This window comes from Oncorhynchus gorbuscha, linkage group LG25, assembly GCF_021184085.1.
Source record: "Oncorhynchus gorbuscha isolate QuinsamMale2020 ecotype Even-year linkage group LG25, OgorEven_v1.0, whole genome shotgun sequence".
Taxonomy (NCBI): Eukaryota; Metazoa; Chordata; class Actinopteri; order Salmoniformes; family Salmonidae; genus Oncorhynchus; species Oncorhynchus gorbuscha.
In genome coordinates, this window is record NC_060197.1 from 44,191,080 (window position 1) to 44,213,579 (window position 22,500).

The following is a 22,500-nucleotide window of genomic DNA, read 5'->3' on the forward strand; positions in this document are numbered from 1 at the left end:
CAAACCCCAGAGCTGACAAGGTACAAATCTGTCGTTCTGCCCCTGAACAGGCAGTCAACCCACTGTTCCTAGGCAGTCATTGAAAATAAGAATTTGTTCTTAACTGACTTGCCTGGTTAAATGAAGGTAAAATAATAAATAAAACATCCGTTTTATATGATGACTTTATTATTTCATTCCAAGTCATCTCACAATTTTGTTTCTGGTGTCCTTTGACAGCTCTTTGGTCTTGGCCATAGTGGAGTATGGAGTGTGACTGTTTGAGGTTGTGGACAGGTGTCTTTTATACTGACAAGTTCAAACAGGTAACGAGTGGAGGACAGTGGAGCCTCATAAAGAAGAAGTTACAGGTCTGTGAGAGCCAGAACTCTTGCTTGTGTGTAGGTGACCAAATACTTATTTTCCACCATAATTTACAAATAAATAAATAAAAAATCCTACAACGTGATTTTCTGGATTTTTTTTCATCTCATTTTGTCTGTCATAGTTGAAGTGTACCGATGATGAACATTACAGGCCTCTCTCATTTTTTTAAGTGGGAGAACTTGCACTAAATACTTTTTTTGCCCCACAGTATATGAATGTCTGAACTTCTTGTTACTCGAATTAGAATATTTGTAGCTACTTTTATTAAACTGAAAATGAATGGTTTCAACGGTATTAACTACTGAAAAAAACCATCCTGTGGCTCTTCAAATAGCCCCTGGTAATAAAGGTGTACTGTACATTCAGAAAGTATTCAGACCCCTGGACATTTTCTTCATCTTTGTTACGTTACAGCATGTATTAAATTTTGCCTCCCCCCCCAATCTACACCCAACACCCCATAATGACAAAGCAAAAACATTTTTTTATTTTTTTTAAGAAAATGTATTTATGATTGAAAACATATGTAAAATGTGATCCGTTTCTAGACATTTTACTCAGTACTTTGAAGCACCTTTGGCAGGGATTACAGCCTCAAGTTTTCTTGGGTAAGATGCTACAGATGGGAGACCTCAGACGTGATGCTTGGCATTCAGGCCAAAGAGTTCTATCTTTGTTTTTTATCAGAACCAGAAAAATCTTGTTTCTCGTGTTCTGGGAGTCTTTTAGGTGCCTTTTGGCAAACTCCAAGCGGGCTGTCATGTGCTTTTTACTGAGGACTGGCTTCCATCTGGCCACTCTACCATAAAGGCCTGATTTGGTGGAGTGCTACAGAGATGGGAGAAGCTTCCAGAAGGGCAGCCATCTATCTCCACAGAGGAACTCTGGAGCTCTGTCAGAGTGACCATTGGGTTCTTGTTCACCTCCCTGACCAAGGGCCTTCTCTCCTGGCTGGGCGGCCAGCTCTAGGAAGAGTCTTGGTGGTTCCAAACTTCTTCCATTTAAGACTAATGGAGACCACTGTGTTCTTGGGGACCTGCAATGCTGCAGACATTTTTTGTTGTTATTTCCTTTCCCCAGATCGGTGCCTCGACACAATCTTGTCTCGGAGCGCTAGGGACAATTCCTTTGACCTCATGGCTTGGTTTTAACTCTGACACGCACAGTCAAATGTGGGACCTTATATAGACAGGTGTGTGCCTTTCCAAATCATGTCCAATCAATTGAATTTACCACAGGTGGACTCCAATCAAGTTGTAGAAAACATCTCAAGGTTGATCCATGGAGACAGGAGGCACCTGAGCTCAATGTTGAGTCTCATAACAAAAGGTCTGAATACTTATGTAAATGTAGAAATTAGCAAAAAGTTCTAAACCTGTTTTTGTGTTGTCATTATGGGGTATTGAGATGTTATTATGGGGTATTGAGATGTCATTATATGGGGTATTGTGATGTCATTGTGGGGTATTGTGAAGTCATTGTGGGGTATTGTGAAGTCATTGTGGGGTATTGTGAAGTCATTGTGGGGTATTGTGAAGTCATTGTGGGGTATTGTGATGTCATTGTGGGGTATTGTGGTGTCATTGTGGGGTATTGTGATGTCATTGTGGGGTATTGTGAAGTCATTGTGGGGTATTGTGAAGTCATTGTGGGGTATTGTGAAGTCATTGTGGGGTATTGTGAAGTCATTGTGGGGTATTGTGAAGTCATTGTGGGGTATTGTGAAGTCATTGTGGGGTATTGTGAAGTCATTGTGGGGTATTGTGAAGTCATTGTGGGGTATTGTGAAGTCATTGTGGGGTATTGTGAAGTCATTGTGGGGTATTGTGAAGTCATTGTGGGGTATTGTGGTGTCATTGTGGGGTATTGTGGTGTCATTGTGGGGTATTGTGATGTCATTGTGGGGTATTGTGTGTGTTTTGAGCGGAAAAAAATAAAGAAAATAATTTGGTACATTTTAGGATAAGGCTGTAGCTTAACAAAATGTGAGTGTATGAGTACTTGCCCAATTCACTGTGTATGGTATACCTCCCAAGCCTAATTGTCACATGAATGAAGAAGAATAGTCCTGTTCTTTCTATTTATGTGCTGGCCTGCATCCTTTTCCATTATCCAGTCATTTCAATGAAGCCGACACTGTTCACATTTGAACATGATGTTTTTTGGGGCAGTGACTTGACTGGCTACGTAACTTCCTCATATCTCTCTCGCTCGCTCTGACTTGTCGTCAGTGGTGTAATATGAGACTGGGTCGAGGTCTTTGTGTGGGGACACAGACAAGGACCCCTCTTACCTCATTCATTAGGTGTTCGTCATATCAGTACCAAAGCTGATTTTCATCAAGGTTTGCTCCCCATTTTAGTACCCACGTTTTGACTGCCAGGGGTCAGGAGGTCAACGCCTCTCAGAGACATGAGTGATTTCAGTCCCCTTATTTTTGTGTTTTGCTACACCCATCCACCTATAATTAGTTTTTCTAATTATGAACCCATTGTCAACTAATAGTTTAGAATAACGGTTAGACTTGGACTGTTGTTTTTAACAAGGCTGTGTAATTGAATTAGCATCGTGGTCTAGACACGTGCTGCTGTGTGAATGTTTTGTTTCAGAGCGAGAGAAAAGGTTTTAAAAGCCGACCTAGCTCATTTGCCAGGTTGATAGGGGGTTTGAGGGCCAGTCATATGTGACCTTGGTGTTGAGTCATCACAATATCTGCTTCATCACCATGGTTACGCAGTATGGGGTCATGCAAGGTCAAGCTTAGCTTTTTTAAAGTGCCTATAGATTGGTCTGGTTACATGCTAGCCGTGTGTGTGTGTGTGTGTGTGTGTGTGTGTGTGTGTGTGTGTGTGTGTGTGTGTGTGTGTGTGTGTTTAAGGGCCCAAGGCTGCGTTTCTACTAAGCTAACATGGAGTTGTTTTAAGAAGGCCATTCCAAGGATAATTTGATTAAGAATTTTAGGACCTCTAAGTATGTATCTATAAAAAATTTAAGATATATATATATATATACAAAATATGATGAAACATTGAATTTGGCCTTCACAACTTTTATTAGCCCATAAAAACACATTGCATTATATTATTATTATTCATTAACGGAACAACAGATAGTAAAATATTTTAATAAAAAAGGAAGTTTGTTTTTACACGTCTGTCCTTTAAAACGGAAAACGATAAAGTTCAGGATGTATACGGCGCATTCAGAAACTATTCAGACCCCTTGACTTTTTCCACATTTGGCTACATTACAGCCTTGCTCTAAAACTGATTTAAATGAACAAAACAGCCTCAAAAGAGGTTTTTACGTATTTTTTGTGAATGTATTAAAAAAAATACAAAACTGAAATATCACATTTACACAATACCCCATAATGACATCACAATACCCCATAATGACATCACAATACCCCATAATGACATCACAATACCCCATAATGACATCACAATACCCCATAATGACAGTGAAAACAGTTAAAATTTAAAATAAACTTATACATTTACATTTAAGTCATTTAGCAGACGCTCTTATCCAGAGCGACTTACAAATTGGTGCATTCACCTTATGACATCCAGTGGAACAGTCACTTTACAATCGTGCATCTAAATCTTAAAGGGGGGGGGGTGAGAGGGATTACTTATCCTATCCTAGGTATTCCTTAAAGAGGTGGGGTTTCAGGTGTCTCCGGAAGGTGGTGATTGACTCCGCTGTCCTGGCGTCGTGAGGGAGTTTGTTCCACCATTGGGGGGCCAGAGCAGCGAACAGATTTGACTGGGCTGAGCGGGAGCTGTACTTCCTCAGTGGTAGGGAGGCGAGCAGGCCAGAGGTGGATGAACGCAGTGCCCTTGTTTGGGTGTAAGGGCCTGATCAGAGCCTGGAGGTACTGAGGTGCCGTTCCCCTCACAGCTCCGTAGGCAAGCACCATGGTCTTGTAGCGGATGCGAGCTTCAACTGGAAGCCAGTGGAGAGAACGAAGGAGCGGGGTGATGTGAGAGAACTTGGGAAGGTTGAACACCAGACGGGCTGCGGCGTTCTGGATGAGTTGAAGGGGTTTAATGGCACAGGCAGGGAGCCCAGCCAACAGCGAGTTGCAGTAATCCAGACGGGAGATGACAAGTGCCTGGATTAGGACCTGCGCCGCTTCCTGTGTGAGGCAGGGTCATACTCTGCGGATGTTGTAGAGCATGAACCTACAGGAACGGGCCACCGCCTTGATGTTGGTTGAGAACGACAGGGTGTTGTCCAGGATCACGCCAAGGTTCTTACTTATCACATTTACATCAGTATTCAGACCCTTTACTCAGTACTTTGTTGAAGCACTTTTGGCAGCGATTACAGCCTTGACTCTTCTTGGTTATGATGCTATAAGCTTGGTACACCTGTATTTGGGGAGTTTCTCCCATTTCTTCTCTGCAGATCCTCTCTGGCTCTGACAGGATGGATGTGGAGCGTCGCTGCGCCGCTATCTTCAGGTCTCCAGAGATGTTCCATCGGGTTCAAATCCGGGCCCTGGCTGGGTCACTCACGGACATTCAGAGACTTGTCCCGAAGCCACTCCTGCCTTGTCTTGGCTGTGTGCTTAGGGTCGTTATCCTGTTGGAAGGTGAACCTTCGCCTCAGGTCCTGAGTGCTGTGTAGCAAGTTTTCATTAAGGATCTCCATGTACTTTGCTCTGTTCATCTTTCCCTCATTCTTGACTAGTCTCCCAGTCCCTGCTGTTGGAAAAACATTCCCACAGCATGTGCTTCCACCACCATGCTTCACCATAGGGATGGTGCCAAGTTTCTTCTAGATGTGACGATTGACATTCAGGCCAAAGAGTTCAATCTTGGTTTCGTCAGACCAGAGAATCTTGTTTCTCAGGGTCTGAGAGTCCTCCAAGCGGGCTGTCATGTTCCTTTTTACTGAGTTGCTTCGGTCTGGCCACTCTACCGTAAAGGCCTGATTGGTGGAGTGCTGCAGAGATGGTCGTCTTCCTAGAAGGTTCTCCCGTCTCCCCAGAGGAACCCTGGAGCTTTGTCAGAGTGACCATTTGGGTTCTTGGTCACCTCCCTGACCAAGGCCTTTCCTCCGCGTTTGGCCAGGCGGCCAGCTCTAGGAGAGTCTTAGTGGTTCCAAACTAATTCCGTTTAAGAATGATGGAGGCCACTGTGTTCATGAACCTTCAATTCTGCAGAAATGTTTTGGTACCCTTCCCCAGATCTGTGCCATGACACAATCATGTCTCGGAACGCTACGGACAATTCCTTCGCTTGGTTTTTGCTCTGACATGCACTGTCAACTGTCAACTGTGGGACCTTTGTATATAGACAGGTGTGTGCCTTTCCAAATCATGTCCAATCAATTGAATTTACCACAGGTGGACACCAATCAAGTTGTAGAAACATCTCAAGTATGATCAATAGAAACCGGATGCACTTGAGCTCAATTTCGAGTCTTGTAGCAAAGGGTCTGAATACTTATGTAAAGATATTTATATATATATATATTTTTTAATGAATTTGCAAAACAATTTAAAAACCTGCTTTCACTTTGTCATTATGGGGTCTTGTGATGTCCTTATGGGGTCTTGTGATGTCATTATGGGGTCTTGTGATGTCATTATGGGGTCTTGTGATGTCATTATGGGGTCTTGTGATGTCATTATGGGGTCTTGTGTGAAAGATTGATGAGGAATGTGTTTTAGTTAATCCCTTTCAGAATACGGCTGTAACGTAACAACATTTGGAAGAAGTCAATGGGTCTGAATTCTTTCAGAATGCTGTGTGTGTGTGTGTGTGTGTGTGTGTGTGTGTGTGTGTGTGTGTGTGTGTGTGTGTGTGTGTATCTATTTTTATGGGAACTAAAGTACTTCCATGTAAACTGGTACCGGGCTACCTTCAGACGAGTTTTGAGGCTTGTGTTCATCCTAGAGGAAAACAACCAAGTACATGTTTGTGAAAGTGTTTCACAGTCTACAGCTGTTGTTCTATTTGACATGTGACGAGTACAATTTATTATTATTTTTGTAGATTTTTCACTTTTTAAAATTTTTAAATATTTTTATGTTGGGTTTATATTGTGTAGCCACAACTGTTGGGACAGAAGTTGCCTGAAGTCTGTCCTGTGGATCTGCCAAGTCCTCAAGTTGAACAGACAGATTTATTTTTGTTGTATTGGTCATGTTGTCGACTAGTGACTCCGATTTTAAACTCAATAATTGAAATCTTTGGTCTCCATGGAACCCTGTTATTCCAAATGACTTGGGCTTATATCTACTGTTGTTGCCTTTAGGCTAGTTGACCACCTCCTCCTGCTCTGGAATGCCAGCCGGCTGCAGGACATTTCAATACCCGCTGTCAGCACAGCCAGATCCCATTCCTCAAAAAAAATGAAGCTTTTCCCATGTGTACGATCGTTAGATAGCGTCTGTGTCCGTTGTTCGTTATCGCAATTGGGCTGGGGAAAGGCTGGGACATCTCGGCTACAGATGGGAGGCCTCAGCTTCGAGTGGGACTTGGACAAGTGTGTGTGTGTGTGTGTGTGTGTGTGTGTGTGTGTGTGTGTGTGTGTGTGTGGAGGGAGGGAGGAGAAGTGTATCGGGGTTGCGAGTGAGTTTGTTTTCCGAAACACTTCCTTGCCAAAACAAACAGCAGGACAAAAGTTCTGGAGTGAGAGAGCGGAGTGTCTGTCGGTCCGGCCGGGAAAAGGACTTGAAGGGGAGAGGAGAGAGTGCGGGGGTAGAGAATAGAGGGGGGAGGGGAATAGAGGACTGGGGGGAAGGGGGTTCTTCAGGGGTGAGTGCAGGGACTCCGAGTGAACAGGGTCAACACTCCATTCCCCCCTCCATTGTTCACCCAGCCCCACTCTAGCAGTAAGACAATGGAGACAAAAAGAGAGTGTTCTCAGCATAGCGACTGTATATACAGTGCCAGTCAAAATTTTGGACACACCTACTCATTCAAGGGTTTTTACTTTATTTTCACTATTTTCTACGTTGTAGAAAGAAACTATGAAGTAACACATATGGAATGATTTAGTAACTAGAAATGTGTTTAAACAAATCAAAATAGATTTTTAGATTCTTCAAAGTAGCCACCCTTTGCTTTGACACTTTTGCACACTCTTGGCATTCTCTCAACCAGCTTCACCTGGAATGATTTTCCAACAGTCTTGAAGAAGTTATCATATGCTGAGCACTTGTTGGCAGCTTTTCTTTCCTCCACTGTACGGTCCAACTCATCCCAAACAATTTCAATTGGGTTGAGGTTGGGTGATTGTGGAGGCCATGTCATCTGAAGCAGCACCCCATCACTCTCCTTCTTGGTCAAATAGCCTTTACACAGCCTAGAGGTGTGTTGGGTCATTGTCCTGTTGAAAAACAAATGATAATCCCACGAAGCCCAAACCAGATGGTATGGCGTATCGCTGCAGAATGCTGTGGTAGCCCTGCTGGTTAGGTTTGCCTTGAATTCTAAATAAACCGCAGACTATGTCACCAGGAAAGCACACCTACACCATTACACCTCCTTCTCCATGCTTTGCGATGGGAACCACACAAAATTATCCCGCTAACGGGATGGGTGCGTCAACAAGTTAAGTGTGCCTTGAATTCTAAATAAATCAGTGTTACCAGCTAAGCACCCCCACACCATCACACCACCTCCTCCATGCTTCACGGGGGGAATCACACATGCAGAGATCATCCTTTCACCTACTCTGTGTCTCACAAAGACATGGCGGTTGGATCCAAATATCTTAGATTTGGACTCCTCAGACCAAAGGATAGATTTCCACCGGTTGTAATGTCCGTTGCTCGTGTTTCTTGGCCCAAGCAAGTCTCTTTTTCCTCTTGGTGTCTTTGCAGCAATTCAACCATGAAGGCCTGATTCACACAGCCTCCTCTGAACAGTTGATGTTACTTGAACTGTGTGAAGTATAGCATTTATTTGGGCTGCAATTTCTGAGGTTGGTAACTCTAATGAACTTATCCTCTGCAGCAGAGGTAACTCTGGGTCTTCCTTTCCAGTGGTGGTTCTCATGAGAGACGGTTTCATCAGAGCTTGACGGTTTTTGCGACTGCACTTGAAGAAACTTTCAAAGTTGTTGAAATTTTCCAATTGACTGACCTTCATTTCTTAAAGTAATGATGGAATATCGTTTCTCTTTCGCTTATCTGAGCTGTTCTGGCCATAATATTGACTTATCCCTATTTGGTAAAAGACCATCTTCTGTATTCCACCCCTACCTTGTCACAACACAACTGATTGGAAAACATATTAAGACGGAAATAAATTCCACAAATTACCTGTTAATTGCATTCCAGGTTACCTCATGAAGCTGGTTGAGAGAATGCCATGAGTGTGCAAAGCTCTCATCAAGGCAAAGGGTGGCTTCTTTGAAGAATCACAAATATAACATATATATTTAGATTAATTTAACACTTGTTTATTGGTTACTACATGATTCCATATGTTATTTCATAGTTTTGATGTCTAAACTATTATTCTACAGTATAGAAAATTGTAAAAAGAATAATAAAGAAAAACCCTGGAATGAGTAGGTGTGTTAACTTTTGACTGTTAACGTTGCTGTATATACCCTACCGTTCTAAAGTTTGGGGTCATTAAGAAATGTCCTTGTTTTTGAAAGAAAAGCACTTTTTTTTTGGTCCATTTAAAATAACATAAAATCTATCAGAAATACAATGTAGACATTGTTAATGTTTTAAATTGCTATTGTAGCTGGAAATTACAGATAAAAAAAATGGAATATCTACATAGGAGTACAGAGGGCCATTATCAGCAACCATCGCTCCTGTGTTCCAATGGCACGTTGTGTTAGCTAATCCAAGTTTACCATCAAGCGTTGCAAAGAAAAAGCCATATCTCAGACTGGCCAATAAGAAGAAAAGATTAAGATTGTCAAAAGAACACAGACACTGGACAGAGGAACTTTGCCTAGAAGGCCAGCATCCCGGAGTCACCTCTTCACTGTTGACGTTGAGACTGGTGTTATGCAGGTACTACTTAATGAAGCTGCCAGTTGAGGACTTGTGAGGCGCCTGTTTCTCAAACTAGACACTCTAATGTACTTGTCCTCTTGCTCAGTTGTGCACCGGGACCTCCCACTCCTCTTTCTATTCTGGTTAGAGCCAGTTTGTGCTGTTCTGTGAAGGGAGGAGTACACGGCGTTGTACAAGATCTTCAGTTTCTTGGCAATTTCTCAAAGTCCTTTGTTTCTGGCCATTTTTGAGCCTGTAATCGAACCCACAAATGCTGAATCTCCAGATACTCTAGTCAAAAGGAGGACAGTTGTATTGCTTCTTTAATCAGTACAACAGTTTTCAGCTGTGCTAACAATTGCAAAAGGGTTTTATAATGATAATTTAGACTATTAAAATGATGAACTTGGATTAGCTAACACAACGTGCCATTGGAACACAGGAGTGATGGTTGCTGATAATGGGCCTCTGTACGCCTAAGTAGATATTCCATTTAAAAAATCTGCCGTTTTTCCACCTACAATAGTCATTTACAACATTTTAACAATGTCTACACTGTGTTTCGGATCAATTTGATGTTACTTTAATGGACAAAAAAAAGTGATTTTAATAAAATAAAAGTGACCCCAAACTTTTGAATGGTAGTGTGTTTCGGCAGGAGATATTCCTAATAGCCATTGTAAGGTCTCGCACTCATTTGCATAGCTACTGTATGGACATGTTCACGCTTTCCTGGTTACTGTATACACTCTGTGTACTACACATTCTCATATAGGCTACCCCTAGTGCCGTCAGCTACTGGGTGAATCACAAGACACACACACACAGAGAGAGAGAGAATCAGGATTGTGGGTTCCGCTGGAATGTTGGCGTCCATTTTAGTGGAGCATGTGAAATTGTTATTTTGGTGAGCATAATGAAACCCCTTCTATCAGTGATGTAAAAGTACTTGAGGTGTGTGTGTGTGTGTGTGTGTCTGTACTTTACCTCACTGTTTATATTTTTGACAACTTTTACTTCACTACATTCCTAAAGAAAATGTATGTGGTTTCTACTCGATGCATTTTTCCCTGACACCCACTCATTACATTTTGAATGCTTAGCAGGACAGAAAAATGGTCTACTTCACGCATGTATCAAAGAGAACATCCTTACGGTCTCTGATCTGGTGGACTCGCCAAACACAATCTTTGTTTGTAAGTGATGTCAGAGTGTTGGGAGTGTGCCCCTGGCTAGCCATAAAAATAAACATTTATCGAGACCACCGTGCTGTCTGGGTTGCTTAATTTAAGGGATTTTAAATTATTTTTTTTATTTTTGATACTGAAATTTATTTGAGAAATTACATTTTTTCTTTTGATATTTAAGTGTATTTAAAACCAAATACTTTTCTGATTGTACTCAAGTAGGATTTTACTGGGAGACTGATGGTGAACATGTCTGTGCGAAAAGGAGACACAAATGCCGGAGAGAGGAAAAGAGACGACTTGGATGAGAGTAGGATGGGAGGGAAGGGAGAATGTTGAGACAGTTGACCGGGGTTTCCGTCCGTCCATCCATCCACCCGTCCGTCCGTCCGTCCGTCCATCCACCCATCCGTCCATCCCATCCCATCCACCCGTCCGTCCATCCCATCCACCCGTCCATCCCATCCACCCATCCATCCATCAAGGTGCTGCAGCTGTGAAGGAGGTTATTCAGCCTATATTCAGAAAAGCCCAGATTGTGTCTGTGCTCTCAAATGGACACACGGCCTTGGTGGAGTCCTGTCTGCCAGGATCTGTCAGTGGAATCTCAGTTTGCCTCTTTGAGCACTTTTGTTCATGTTTGGCCAATGCTTTGAGAAGGGATAGGTTTCTCCCGACTCTGAACCAGATGCATTCATATTGCTGATGAAGAATCCAAAATATCAAACTTTGTCTGCGATGCCCAAGAACCGTGTGTGTGTGTCGCTGCGTGTGTGTCGCTGCGTGTGTGTCGCTGCGTGTGTGTCGCTGCGTGTGTGTCGCTGCGTGTGTGTCGCTGCGTGTGTGCGTGTCGCTGCGTGCGTGCGTGTCGCTGCGTGCGTGCGTGTCGCTGCGTGCGTGCGTGTCGCTGCGTGCGTGCGTGTCGCTGCGTGCGTGCGTGTCGCTGCGTGCGTGCGTGTCGCTGCGTGCGTGCGTGCGCGTGTCGCTGCGTGCGTGCGTGTCGCTGCGTGCGTGCGTGCGTGCGTGTCGCTGCGTGCGTGCGTGCGTGCGTGTCGCTGCGTGCGTGCGTGTCGCTGCGTGCGTGCGTGTCGCTGCGTGCGTGCGTGTCGCTGCGTGCGTGCGTGTCGCTGCGTGCGTCTGTGTCGCTGCGTGCGTCTGTGTCGCTGCGTGCGTCTGTGTCGCTGCGTGCGTGCGTGTCGCTGCGACGCGTGCGTGCGTGTCGCTGCGACGCGTGCGTGCGTGTCGCTGCGACGCGTGCGTGCGTGTCGCTGCGACGCGTGCGTGCGTGTCGCTGCGACGCGTGCGTGCGTGTCGCTGCGTGCGTGCGTGTCGCTGCGTGCGTGCGTGCGTGCGTGTCGCTGCGTGCGTGCGTGTCGCTGCGTGCGTGTGTGTGTGTCGCCGCGTGCGTGTGTGTGCTGATCTTACAAGCAGTCTCATGTCAGTGTCATTGATGTGTGATTGGTCCTTTTTTGTTTCTCATGGCAATATTATTCACTGTGATTGGTTCTCTTTGTCTCTAATGACAGTATCATTGATCGTGATTGATTATTTTTTAGTTTCTCATGGCAGTGTTATTGACTGATTGGTTGCCGTTGTCGATTATACCAGTGTTATTGACCGTGATTGGTCCTTTTTGTTTCAGACCTTTCTAAGAACCGTCTGTGTGAGCTGCCAGAGGAGCTGTGCCAGTTCATCTCCTTGGAGACGCTCAGCTTGTACCACAACTGTGTTCGCTCCCTCACCCCCGACCTCTGTCACCTACAGGCTCTCACCTACCTCAACCTCAGGTAACATCCCTTTTCCTTGCACTCCTACAGTTGCCTGCGCGTCAGTGTTTTGCTGTTCATAATTGTTCTGTGTGTGTGTCCATCCTTACAGCCGTAACCTCCTCTCCAGCCTGCCCCCCTCGATGTGTCAGCTCCCCCTCCTGAGAGTCCTGATCGTCAGCAACAACAAGCTGTCGGCCCTGCCCACCTCCATACATACCCTCACGCACCTCCGACAGCTGGTACGTAGTAATACCCACCCACTGCCTCAGGTTACCCACTGCCTCAGGTTACCCAACGACCCACTGCCTCAGGTTACCCACCGACCCACTACTGCCTCAGGTTACCCACTGCCTCAGGTTACCCACTGCCTCAGGTTACCCACTGCCTCAGGTTACCCACTGCCTCAGGTTACCCACTGCCTCAGGTGACCCACTGCCTCAGGTTACCCAACGACCCACTGCCTCAGGTTACCCACCGACCCACTACTGCCTCAGGTTACCCACTGCCTCAGGTTACCCACTGCCTCAGGTTACCCACTGCCTCAGGTTACCCACTGCCTCAGGTTACCCACTGCCTCAGGTTACCCACTGCCTCAGGTTACCCACTGCCTGAGGTTACCCACTGCCTCAGGTTACCCACCGACCCACTACTGCCTCAGGTTGCCCACTTCCCCTGCTGCCTCAGGTTGCCCACTTCCCCTGCTGCCTCAGGTTGCCCACTTCCCCTGCTGCCTCAGGTTGCCCACTTCCCCTGCTGCCTCAGGTTGCCCACTTCCCCTGCTGCCTCAGGTTGCCCACTTCCCCTGCTGCCTCAGGTTGCCCACTTCCCCTGCTGCCTCAGGTTGCCCACTTCCCCTGCTGCCTCAGGTTGCCCACTTCCCCTGCTGCCTCAGGTTGCCCACTTCCCCTGCTGCCTCAGGTTGCCCACTTCCCCTGCTGCCTCAGGTTGCCCACTTCCCCTGCTGCCTCAGGTTGCCCACTTCCCCTGCTGCCTCAGGTTGCCCACTTCCCCTGCTGCCTCAGGTTGCCCACTTCCCCTGCTGCCTCAGGTTGCCCACTTCCCCTGCTGCCTCAGGTTGCCCACTTCCCCTGCTGCCTCAGGTTGCCCACTTCCCCTGCTGCCTCAGGTTGCCCACTTCCCCTGCTGCCTCAGGTTGCCCACTTCCCCTGCTGCCTCAGGTTGCCCACTTCCCCTGCTGCCTCAGGTTGCCCACTTCCCCTGCTGCCTCAGGTTGCCCACTTCCCCTGCTGCCTCAGGTTGCCCACTTCCCCTGCTGCCTCAGGTTGCCCACTTCCCCTGCTGCCTCAGGTTGCCCACTTCCCCTGCTGCCTCAGGTTGCCCACTTCCCCTGCTGCCTCAGGTTGCCCACTTCCCCTGCTGCCTCAGGTTGCCCACTTCCCCTGCTGCCTCAGGTTGCCCACTTCCCCTGCTGCCTCAGGTTGCCCACTTACCCTGCTGCCTCAGGTTGCCCACTGCCCACCTCGCAGGGCTGTCTGATCTCTCTGTTTTCTCTCTCTTTGCTCTAGGTATCTGTCTCTCTCTCGTTGCTCTAGGTATCTGTCTCTCTCGTTGCTCTAGGTATCTCTCTTGCAGTCTGTTACTCTGGTCTTGTTTACTTTAGGTTCTCTATCTGGTTCCCCCCCTTCTCTCTGTTCTCTCTGTCCTGTTGTCTATCTTTCCTCTCTTTGCCCTCACTGGCTGGCTCACAGTCCTGTCTGTCTCGCTCTTCATCTCACAAGTCCTGTCTGTCTTCCTCTCTCTCGCTGTCCTGGATGGCTATCTTAACGCTGTCTGTCCCCCCCGCCCCTCCACTCACCCACATTTCTAACGTACGGCATCTCCCCTCTGACCTATCGCCCCTTCCTCTCTTTACCTTCTCTCTCTCGTTCTTTCTCTCTCGTTCTTTCTTGCATAGTCTTGTGGGGTATAGCCACGGCCTGGGTTGCCGTTAGTAACTTTTGATGAATTGGTTTTCCTCTGTCCTGTAGGATGTGAGTTGTAATGGCCTGCAGTGTTTGCCTGTGGAGCTGGGTCAGCTGGAGTGTCTGAGAGACCTCAACTTGAGGCGGAACCAGCTCACCACACTGCCAGAGGGTGAGAGAGAGAGACACACACACACACCTGACCTTTGACCCCTACATACACCTTAATATACCAGTGGTATGCAAACTTTTTCAGCGGGTCTGTGTTTTTCTCAAAAAATTCTCGCGATCTCACCCCAAATCTAATGACACGATCTTAAAGGGATTGTCCACCCCCAGAAAAAAAATACAAATCGTAACTCATATCAATTTGGTGAGAAGCCCGATCGTCTATCAGTGGGTAGAATAACAAATTCTCCCCGCCGTGATGTAATGTCTAAGTGGTCCGTCAGTGTAATCAGGAAATCCCGAAGGAACTGGTCACTGGAGATGAGGGGGTAATTCACATTTTTAATAAAGCTTTTAAAACAGTCACCTCCAGTCCAGATCACCACATCAGCCAATAGATGGTATGGCCGTACTTGACAAGAACCCATCCATCTGTTTAAAAAAAAATATATATACATGTTATACCGTCATGACAAAATATAGAATTTAGCTTAGACGTGCTCATTTTAAACAGCACTTAATCATTTTGTACACTATCTTGCAATGTGCCCCTGTGTGTCTGTGTGTTGGGGGGGGGTTAAAGGCTGTTGTCATGGCAACGCTCTGGGCAGAGGTGAACTGAAAGTCGAACTCGTGAGAGATTCCTAAATGGATAGGGCAATTTGTTTAGGGTCGGTAGCTACTTCACATGCTGATATTGACTTTGGTATTATTGTGTGTAGCTAGCTAGCTAGCCAGCTAACCCAGAGGGAGAACATTGCATTGTGGGTTTTCTAGTTGACTTGAGCAGCAAAAAAAAAATCTCCACAACAATTTTAGCATGTCGCTACCAACCTTGTTCACAGAAGATATTGTCTTCGCATATTAGTGTTTAATGTTTATTAATCATCGGAATTAGTGGATTACCTCTTTACAATCTGTACATTTTAACATTCACAAATAACCTTAAATTCATTACACATTCATCTCTTATCAAAATGAAAAGAAACCAATAATACATTTACTCTATAAAATGTTATTTTTCTCATTTATATTTATCAAAAACGTTTGTATATTATGCCAAAATTATAATCTGTATTATTATTTTTTTTTTTCTAAAACATTTTGGCTGCAGTTTCCCCTCGACCGCACAAGTGGTTGTTACCAACTCTGTGTGTCAACGCGTCCCTGCCCTCTATAGCTTTATCCCTCTATACCGATAAGCTACTTTGGTACTTAATCTCATTATTGACCCTAGGCACTAGATCCTGGACCTGTCTGTAATGCCGCAGTGAGACTGTCATCCGTTCTTCCCTATATAACACCTCATTTATAACATATCGCGCAATGCAGGAACCCACAAACAAAATTAGCGATCCTATTTACTTGTCCAATTGTGGGACTGTAAATCAAATCAAATTTTATTTGTCACATACACATGGTTAGCAGATGTTAGTGCGAGTGTAGCGAAATGCTTGTTCTTCTAGTTCTGACAATGCAGTAATAACCAACAAGTAATCTAACTAACAATTCCTAAACTACTACCTTACACTTGTGTGTATAAGGGGATAAAGAATATGTACATAAAGATATATGAATGAGTGATGGTACAGAGCGGCATAGGCAAGATGGTAGTAGTTTTGGAACTGTACACATCCTATATATCAAAATAATGTCTATATATCAAAAACGATCAAAATAGTGATCGTGGTGCCATTTTGTGTAGCTATGTGTCGTTCTTGCGTTTGCGTACTGCACATGATACACTACATAGCAAAAGTATGTGGACACCTACTCGTCAAACATTTCATTCCAAAACCATGGGCATTAATATGGAGTTGGTGCCCCCTTTGCTGCTATAACAGCCTCCACTTTTCTGGGAAGGCTTTCCACTAGATGTTGGAACATTGCTGCTATAACAGCCTCCACTTTCTGGGAAGGCTTTCCACTAGATGTTGGAACATTGCTGCTATAACAGCCTCCACTCTTCTGGGAAGGCTTTCCACTAGATGTAGGAACATTGCTGCTATAACAGCCTCCACTCTTCTGGGAAGGCTTTCCACTAGATGTTGGAACATTGCTGCTATAACAGCCTCCACTCTTCTGGGAAGGCTTTCCACTAGATGTTGGAACATTGCTGCTATAACAGCCTCTACTCTACTGGGAAGGCTTTCCACTAGATGTTGGAACATTGCTGCTATAACAGCCTCTACTCTACTGGGAAGGCTTTCCACTAGATGTTGGAACATTGCTGCTATAACAGCCTCCAGGTGCATTTGATTATTTACTGGGAAGGCTTTCCACTAGATGTTGGAACATTGCTGCTATAACAGCCTCTACTCTACTGGGAAGGCTTTCCACTAGATGTTGGAACATTGCTGCTATAACAGCCTCCAGGTGCATTTTATTATTTCCTAAGATGCAGTCATTTCCATGATGATTAGATATCTTGGTACTAAACCCACCACCCCCCTCTCTCTCTCTCTCTCTCTCTCTCTCTCTCTCTCCTCTCTCCCTCTCTCCCTCTCTCCCTCTCTCCCTCTCTCCCTCTCTCCCTCTCTCCCTCTCTCCCTCTCTCCCTCTCTCCCTCTCTCCCTCTCTCCCTCTCTCTCTCTCTCTCTCTCTCTCTCTCTCTCTCCCTCTCTCCCTCTCTCTACCTCAGAGTTGTCCGAGTTACCCCTGGTCCGGTTAGACGTCTCCTGTAACCACATCTCCCACGTGCCCGTGTGTTACCGCCACCTGCGTCAACTCCAGACCATAGTCTTGGACAACAACCCCCTGCAGCAACCGCCTGCCCAGATCTGCTCGAAGGGGAAATACCACATCTTCAAGTTCCTCAACATTGTGGCCTGCAAGAGGAGCCAGGAGGAGCTGGAGAGAGCCCTGAGACCTACAGGGTTTAATAGCTGGTGAGAGGGAGGGGAGAGAGCCCTGAGACCTATAGGGTTTAATAGCTGGTGAGAGGGAGGGGAGAGAGCCCTGAGACCTACAGGGTTTAATAGCTGGTGAGAGGGAGGGGAGAGAGCCCTGAGACCTACAGGGTTTAATAGCTGGTGAGAGGGAGGGGAGAGAGCCCTGAGACCTACAGGGTTTAATAGCTGGTGAGAGGGAGGGGAGAGAGCCCTGAGACCTACAGGGTTTAATAGCTGGTGAGAGGGAGGGGAGAGAGCCCTGAGACCTACAGGGTTTAATAGCTGGTGAGAGGGAGGGGAGAGATAGCTGGTGAGAGGGAGGGGAGAGATAGCTGGTGAGAGGGAGGGGAGAGAGCCCTGAGACCCCCTAGACCTACAGGGTTTAATAGCTGGTGAGAGGGAGGGGAGAGAGCCCTGAGACCCCCTTTGCTGCTATAACAGCCTCCACTTTTCTGGTGAAAAAAAGTGTACCTGACCCTCGCTGATAGTAAGGTACCTGACCCTCGCTGATAGTACCGTACCTGACCCTCGCCGATAGTAAGGTACCGTACCTGACCCTCGCCGATAGTAAGGTACCGTACCTGACCCTCGCCGATAGTAAGGTACCGTACCTGACCCTCGCCGATAGTAAGGTACCGTACCTGACCCTCGCCGATAGTAAGGTACCGTACCTGACCCTCGCTGATAGTAAGGTACCGTACCTGACCCTCGCCGATAGTAAGGTACCGTACCTGACCCTCGCCGATAGTAAGGTACCGTACCGTACCTGACCCTCGCTGATAGTACCGTACCTGACCCTCGCCGATAGTACCGTACCTGACCCTCGCCGATAGTAAGGTACCGTACCTGACCCTCGCCGATAGTACCGTACCTGACCCTCGCCGATAGTAAGGTACCGTACCTGACCCTCGCCGATAGTAAGGTACCTGACCCTCGCTGATAGTAAGGTACCGTACCTGACCCTCGCCGATAGTACCGTACCTGACCCTCGCTCGATAGTACCGTACCTGACCCTCGCCGATAGTACCGTACCTGACCCTCGCTGATAGTAAGGTACCTGACCCTCGCTGATAGTAAGGTACCGTACCTGACCCTCGCCGATAGTACCGTACCTGACCCTCGCCCACAGATATAGAACATTCACCACAGTTCCCTTTTCCTCTTGAACATTTACTGAACAATGACATTTTTCTTCAATATTTTATTTATCGAGTATTTATGCCTCGTGCGAACAGTAGCTTAATGTTTTGCTTAATAACAAAAAAATGTCAAACGATAAACCTGACCTGGCACCTTGCGTCTGCTTTTATGAAAATACACTGTACAATTAGGCTACGACCCTTCAATAATGTATTGAACAATTTGACTTTTTTTTTCTTGAGCGTCGAGGCCTATTGAACTGTAACTATAACGTAACAAAGTCTGGGGAAAATCTAACGTACTCGTTGTCCACTTATGAGGTTGTAATCGCCTACTTTTGTCTTTCGCTCGCAGCACTATTGAGAAACAGAAGTCCACTGCGCCAGGTTTCAGGCAGCCCTAAAGCTTAGTCTTACACTGCCATGTCAGATACAGATAACGTAAGAGGAAAACCTCACTGTATACTGTAGATATGAATTCCACCAGTGGTTTTTATGTTTATGGATCGTAGTTGTTTAATGCATTGGTCTGTTCTTTATTCACACCGCACGCCACCCACGGATATAACCACGGGGACTGCGGGTTTTGAGTCAACCCACGCATCACCCGTGTGTGTGTGTGTTGAATACTGTGTGTGTGTGTGTGTGTGTGTGTGTGTGTGTGTGTGTGTGTGTGTGTGTGTGTGGTTTTCATGTCTCCTGGCAGTCTGTCGGACCATGAGCTGTTCTCAGGTCAGTTTGGAGGTTTGGACTCTGGCTTCAACAGTGTGGACAGCGGCAGTAAGAGATGGTCTGGGAACGAGGTGAGACAACATACGAGTTTCATTTGTGGTGTTACTATCTCTGTGTGTGTGTGAGTGTATCTACCTTGCGTGAAGAACAGTGGTCCGACCATCTGTCGTAATGATTACCCTAAATCAAGTAGATGTTTTTTATACAGACTTCTTAAAACCTTACGAAAGGTCAAATCTCCTTTCCGATCTGTGTCTCCAGTCTGCAGATGACTTCTCAGAGCGGTCCCTGCGTATGGCTGAGCTCACCAGAGACCAGAGGAACCTGGAGGAAGAGGTGGAGGACGACTCTTCCCTCACAGAGACTCCAGACACTGGTGAGCAGTGGGCTCTAACTAACTAACCCCCCCCCAGTGGGCTCTAACTAACTAACCCCCCCCCAGTGGGCTCTAACTAACTAACCCCCCCCAGTGGGCTCTAACTAACTAACCCCCCAGTGGGCTCTAACTAACTAACTAACCCCTCCCCCCAGTGGGCTCTAAGTAACCCCCCAGTGGGCTCTAACTAACTAACCCCCCCCGTGGGCTCTAACTAACTAACCCCCCCCCCCCAGTGGGCTCTAACTACCCCCCCAGTGAGCTCTAACTAACTAACCCCCCAGTGGGCTCTAACTAACTAACCCCCCCCCAGTGGGCTCTAACTACCCCCCCAGTGGGCTCTAACTAACTAACCCCCCCCCCCCGTGGGCTCTAACTACCCCCCCCCAGTGAGCTCTAACTAACTAACCCCCCAGTGGGCTCTAACTAACTAACCCCCCCCAGTGGGCTCTAACTAACCCCCCAGTGGGCTCTAACTAACCCCCCCAGTGGGCTCTAACTAACCCCCAGTGGGCTCTAACTAACCCCCCCAGTGGGCTCTAACTAACCCCCCAGTGGGCTCTAACTAACTAACCCCCAGTGGGCTCTAACTAACTAACCCCCCAGTGGGCTCTAACTAACTAACCCCCCCCCAGTGGGCTCTAACTAACCCCCCCCAGTGGGCTCTAACTAACTAACCCCCCCAGTGGGCTCTAACTAACTAACCCCCCCAGTGGGCTCTAATTAACTAACCCCCCCCCCAGTGGGCTCTAACTAACCCCCCAGTGGGCTCTAACTAACCCCCCCAGTGGGCTCTAACTAACCCCCCAGTGGGCTCTAACTACCCCCCCAGTGGGCTCTAACTAACTAACCCCCCCCAGTGGGCTCTAACTAACTAACCCCCCCCCCCCAGTGGGCTCTAATTAACTAACCCCCCAGTGGGCTCTAACTAACCCCCCCAGTGGGCTCTAACTAACCCCCCAGTGGGCTCTAACTAACCCCCCAGTGGGCTCTAACTAACCCCCCCAGTGGGCTCTAACTAACTAACCCCCCCAGTGGGCTCTAACTAACTAACCCCCCCAGTGGGCTCTAACTAACCCCCCCCAGTGGGTTCTAACTAACCCCCCCCAGTGGGCTCTAACTAACTAACCCCCCCCCAGTGGGCTCTAACTAACTAACCCCCCCAGTGGGCTCTAACTAACCCCCCAGTGGGCTAACTAACTAACCCCCCCAGTGGGCTCTAACTAACTAACCCCCCAGTGGGCTCTAACTAACCCCCCAGTGGGCTCTAACTAACCCCCCAGTGGGCTCTAACTAACTAACCCCCCCAGTGGGCTCTAACTAACTAACCCCCCCAGTGGGCTCTAACTAACCCCCCCCCCAGTGGGCTCTAACTAACCCCCCCCAGTGGGCTCTAACTAACCCCCCCAGTGGGCTCTAACTAACCCCCCCCAGTGGGCTCTAACTAACTAACCCCCAGTGGGCTCTAACTAACTAACCCCCCCCCCAGTGGGCTCTAACTAACCCCCCCCAGTGGGCTCTAACTAACTAACCCCCCCCAGTGGGCTCTAACTAACTAACCCCCCCAGTGGGCTCTAATTAACTAACCCCCCCCCAGTGGGCTCTAACTAACCCCCCCCCCCCAGTGGGCTCTAACTAACCCCCCCAGTGGGCTCTAACTAACCCCCCCCCAGTGGGCTCTAACTAACTAACCCCCCCCAGTGGGCTCTAACTAACTAACCCCCCCCAGTGGGCTCTAATTAACTAACCCCCCAGTGGGCTCTAACTAACTAACCCCCCCCCAGTGGGCTCTAACTAATTAACTAACCCCCCCAGTGGGCTCTATTAACTAACCCCCCCCAGTGGGCTCTAACCAACCCCCCCCAGTGGGCTCTAACTAACCCCCCAGTGGGCTCTAACTAACCCCCCCAGTGGGCTCTAACTAACCCCCCCCCAGTGGGCTCTAACTAACCCCCCCCCCCCCAGTGGGCTCTAACTAACCCCCCAGTGGGCTCTAACTAACTAACCCCCCCCCCAGTGGGCTCTAACTAACCCCCCAGTGGGCTCTAACTAACCCCCCCAGTGGGCTCTAATTAACTAACCCCCCAGTGGGCTCTAATTAACTAACCCCCCCCCAGTGGGCTCTAACTAACCCCCCCAGTGGGCTCTAACTAACCCCCCCCAGTGGGCTCTAACTAACCCCCCCCCAGTGGGCTCTAACTAACTAACCCCCCCAAGTGGGCTCTAACTAACTAACACCCCCAAGTGGGCTCTAACTAACTAACCCCCCGCCCAGTGGGCTCTAACTAACCCCCCCCAGTGGGCTCTAACTAACCCCCCCAGTAGGCTCTAACTAACCCCCCCCCCCAGTGGGCTCTAACTAACCCCCCCAAGTGGGCTCTAACTAACTAACTAACCCCCAGTGGGCTCTAACTACCCCCCCCCCCCCCAGTGGGCTCTAACAACCCCCCCCCAGTGGGCTCTAACTAACCCCCCGCCCAGGGGCTCTAACTAACCCCCCAGTGGGCTCTAACTAACTAACCCCCCCCCCCCCCAGTGGGCTCTAACTAACCCCCCCCCCAGTGGGCTCTAACTAACCCCTGCCGCCTCTACACTCTCACCACTAGGCTACCTGCTGCCCCATAAGCACACTCGCTGAGGAAAGGGACATGTTTTTTGTAACAAAACAGGAATGTTATTTTTAGCGAGAAGACGGCGGTTTTGTTGTTCTAAATCCTCAGACATTCTCTGTTATTTGACTGTAATCTCTCTCCTCTCTCTTTTGTTTCTTGGTCAATACACAGTGAATGGGGAGGCCAAGCGGGTGGATGTCATAGCGTCACCGAGGAGCGTCACCGAGGAGAAAGAAGACTGCAGGGCGAATCGTCCCTCTCCCCCCATCACAGCGCCCCCGCAGGTTAGGAGGACACATTTTTATATGTGTTTTTATAAACTCTTATGAAGAGCAGATGTGTGTGTATCTAACAA

At 47.6% G+C, this 22,500-nt stretch overlaps 1 protein-coding gene across 3 annotated transcripts in view; it reads left to right on the plus strand.

Moving 5' to 3' along the window:
- The window catches only part of lrch4 (leucine-rich repeats and calponin homology (CH) domain containing 4), a 62,685-nt gene that overhangs the window by 26,188 nt on the left and 13,997 nt on the right, over positions 1-22,500 (plus strand). For 2 of the 3 annotated variants that reach the window (XM_046328164.1, XM_046328166.1), the window contains exons 2-8: positions 12,179-12,323; positions 12,415-12,544; positions 14,294-14,399; positions 17,037-17,283; positions 19,132-19,228; positions 19,419-19,533; positions 22,305-22,429. In XM_046328164.1, coding sequence (XP_046184120.1) covers positions 12,179-12,323; positions 12,415-12,544; positions 14,294-14,399; positions 17,037-17,283; positions 19,132-19,228; positions 19,419-19,533; positions 22,305-22,429 — 965 coding nt within the window. The remainder of the gene's footprint in view (positions 1-12,178; positions 12,324-12,414; positions 12,545-14,293; positions 14,400-17,036; positions 17,284-19,131; positions 19,229-19,418; positions 19,534-22,304; positions 22,430-22,500) is intronic. The other variant, XM_046328165.1, reaches the window with a different exon arrangement.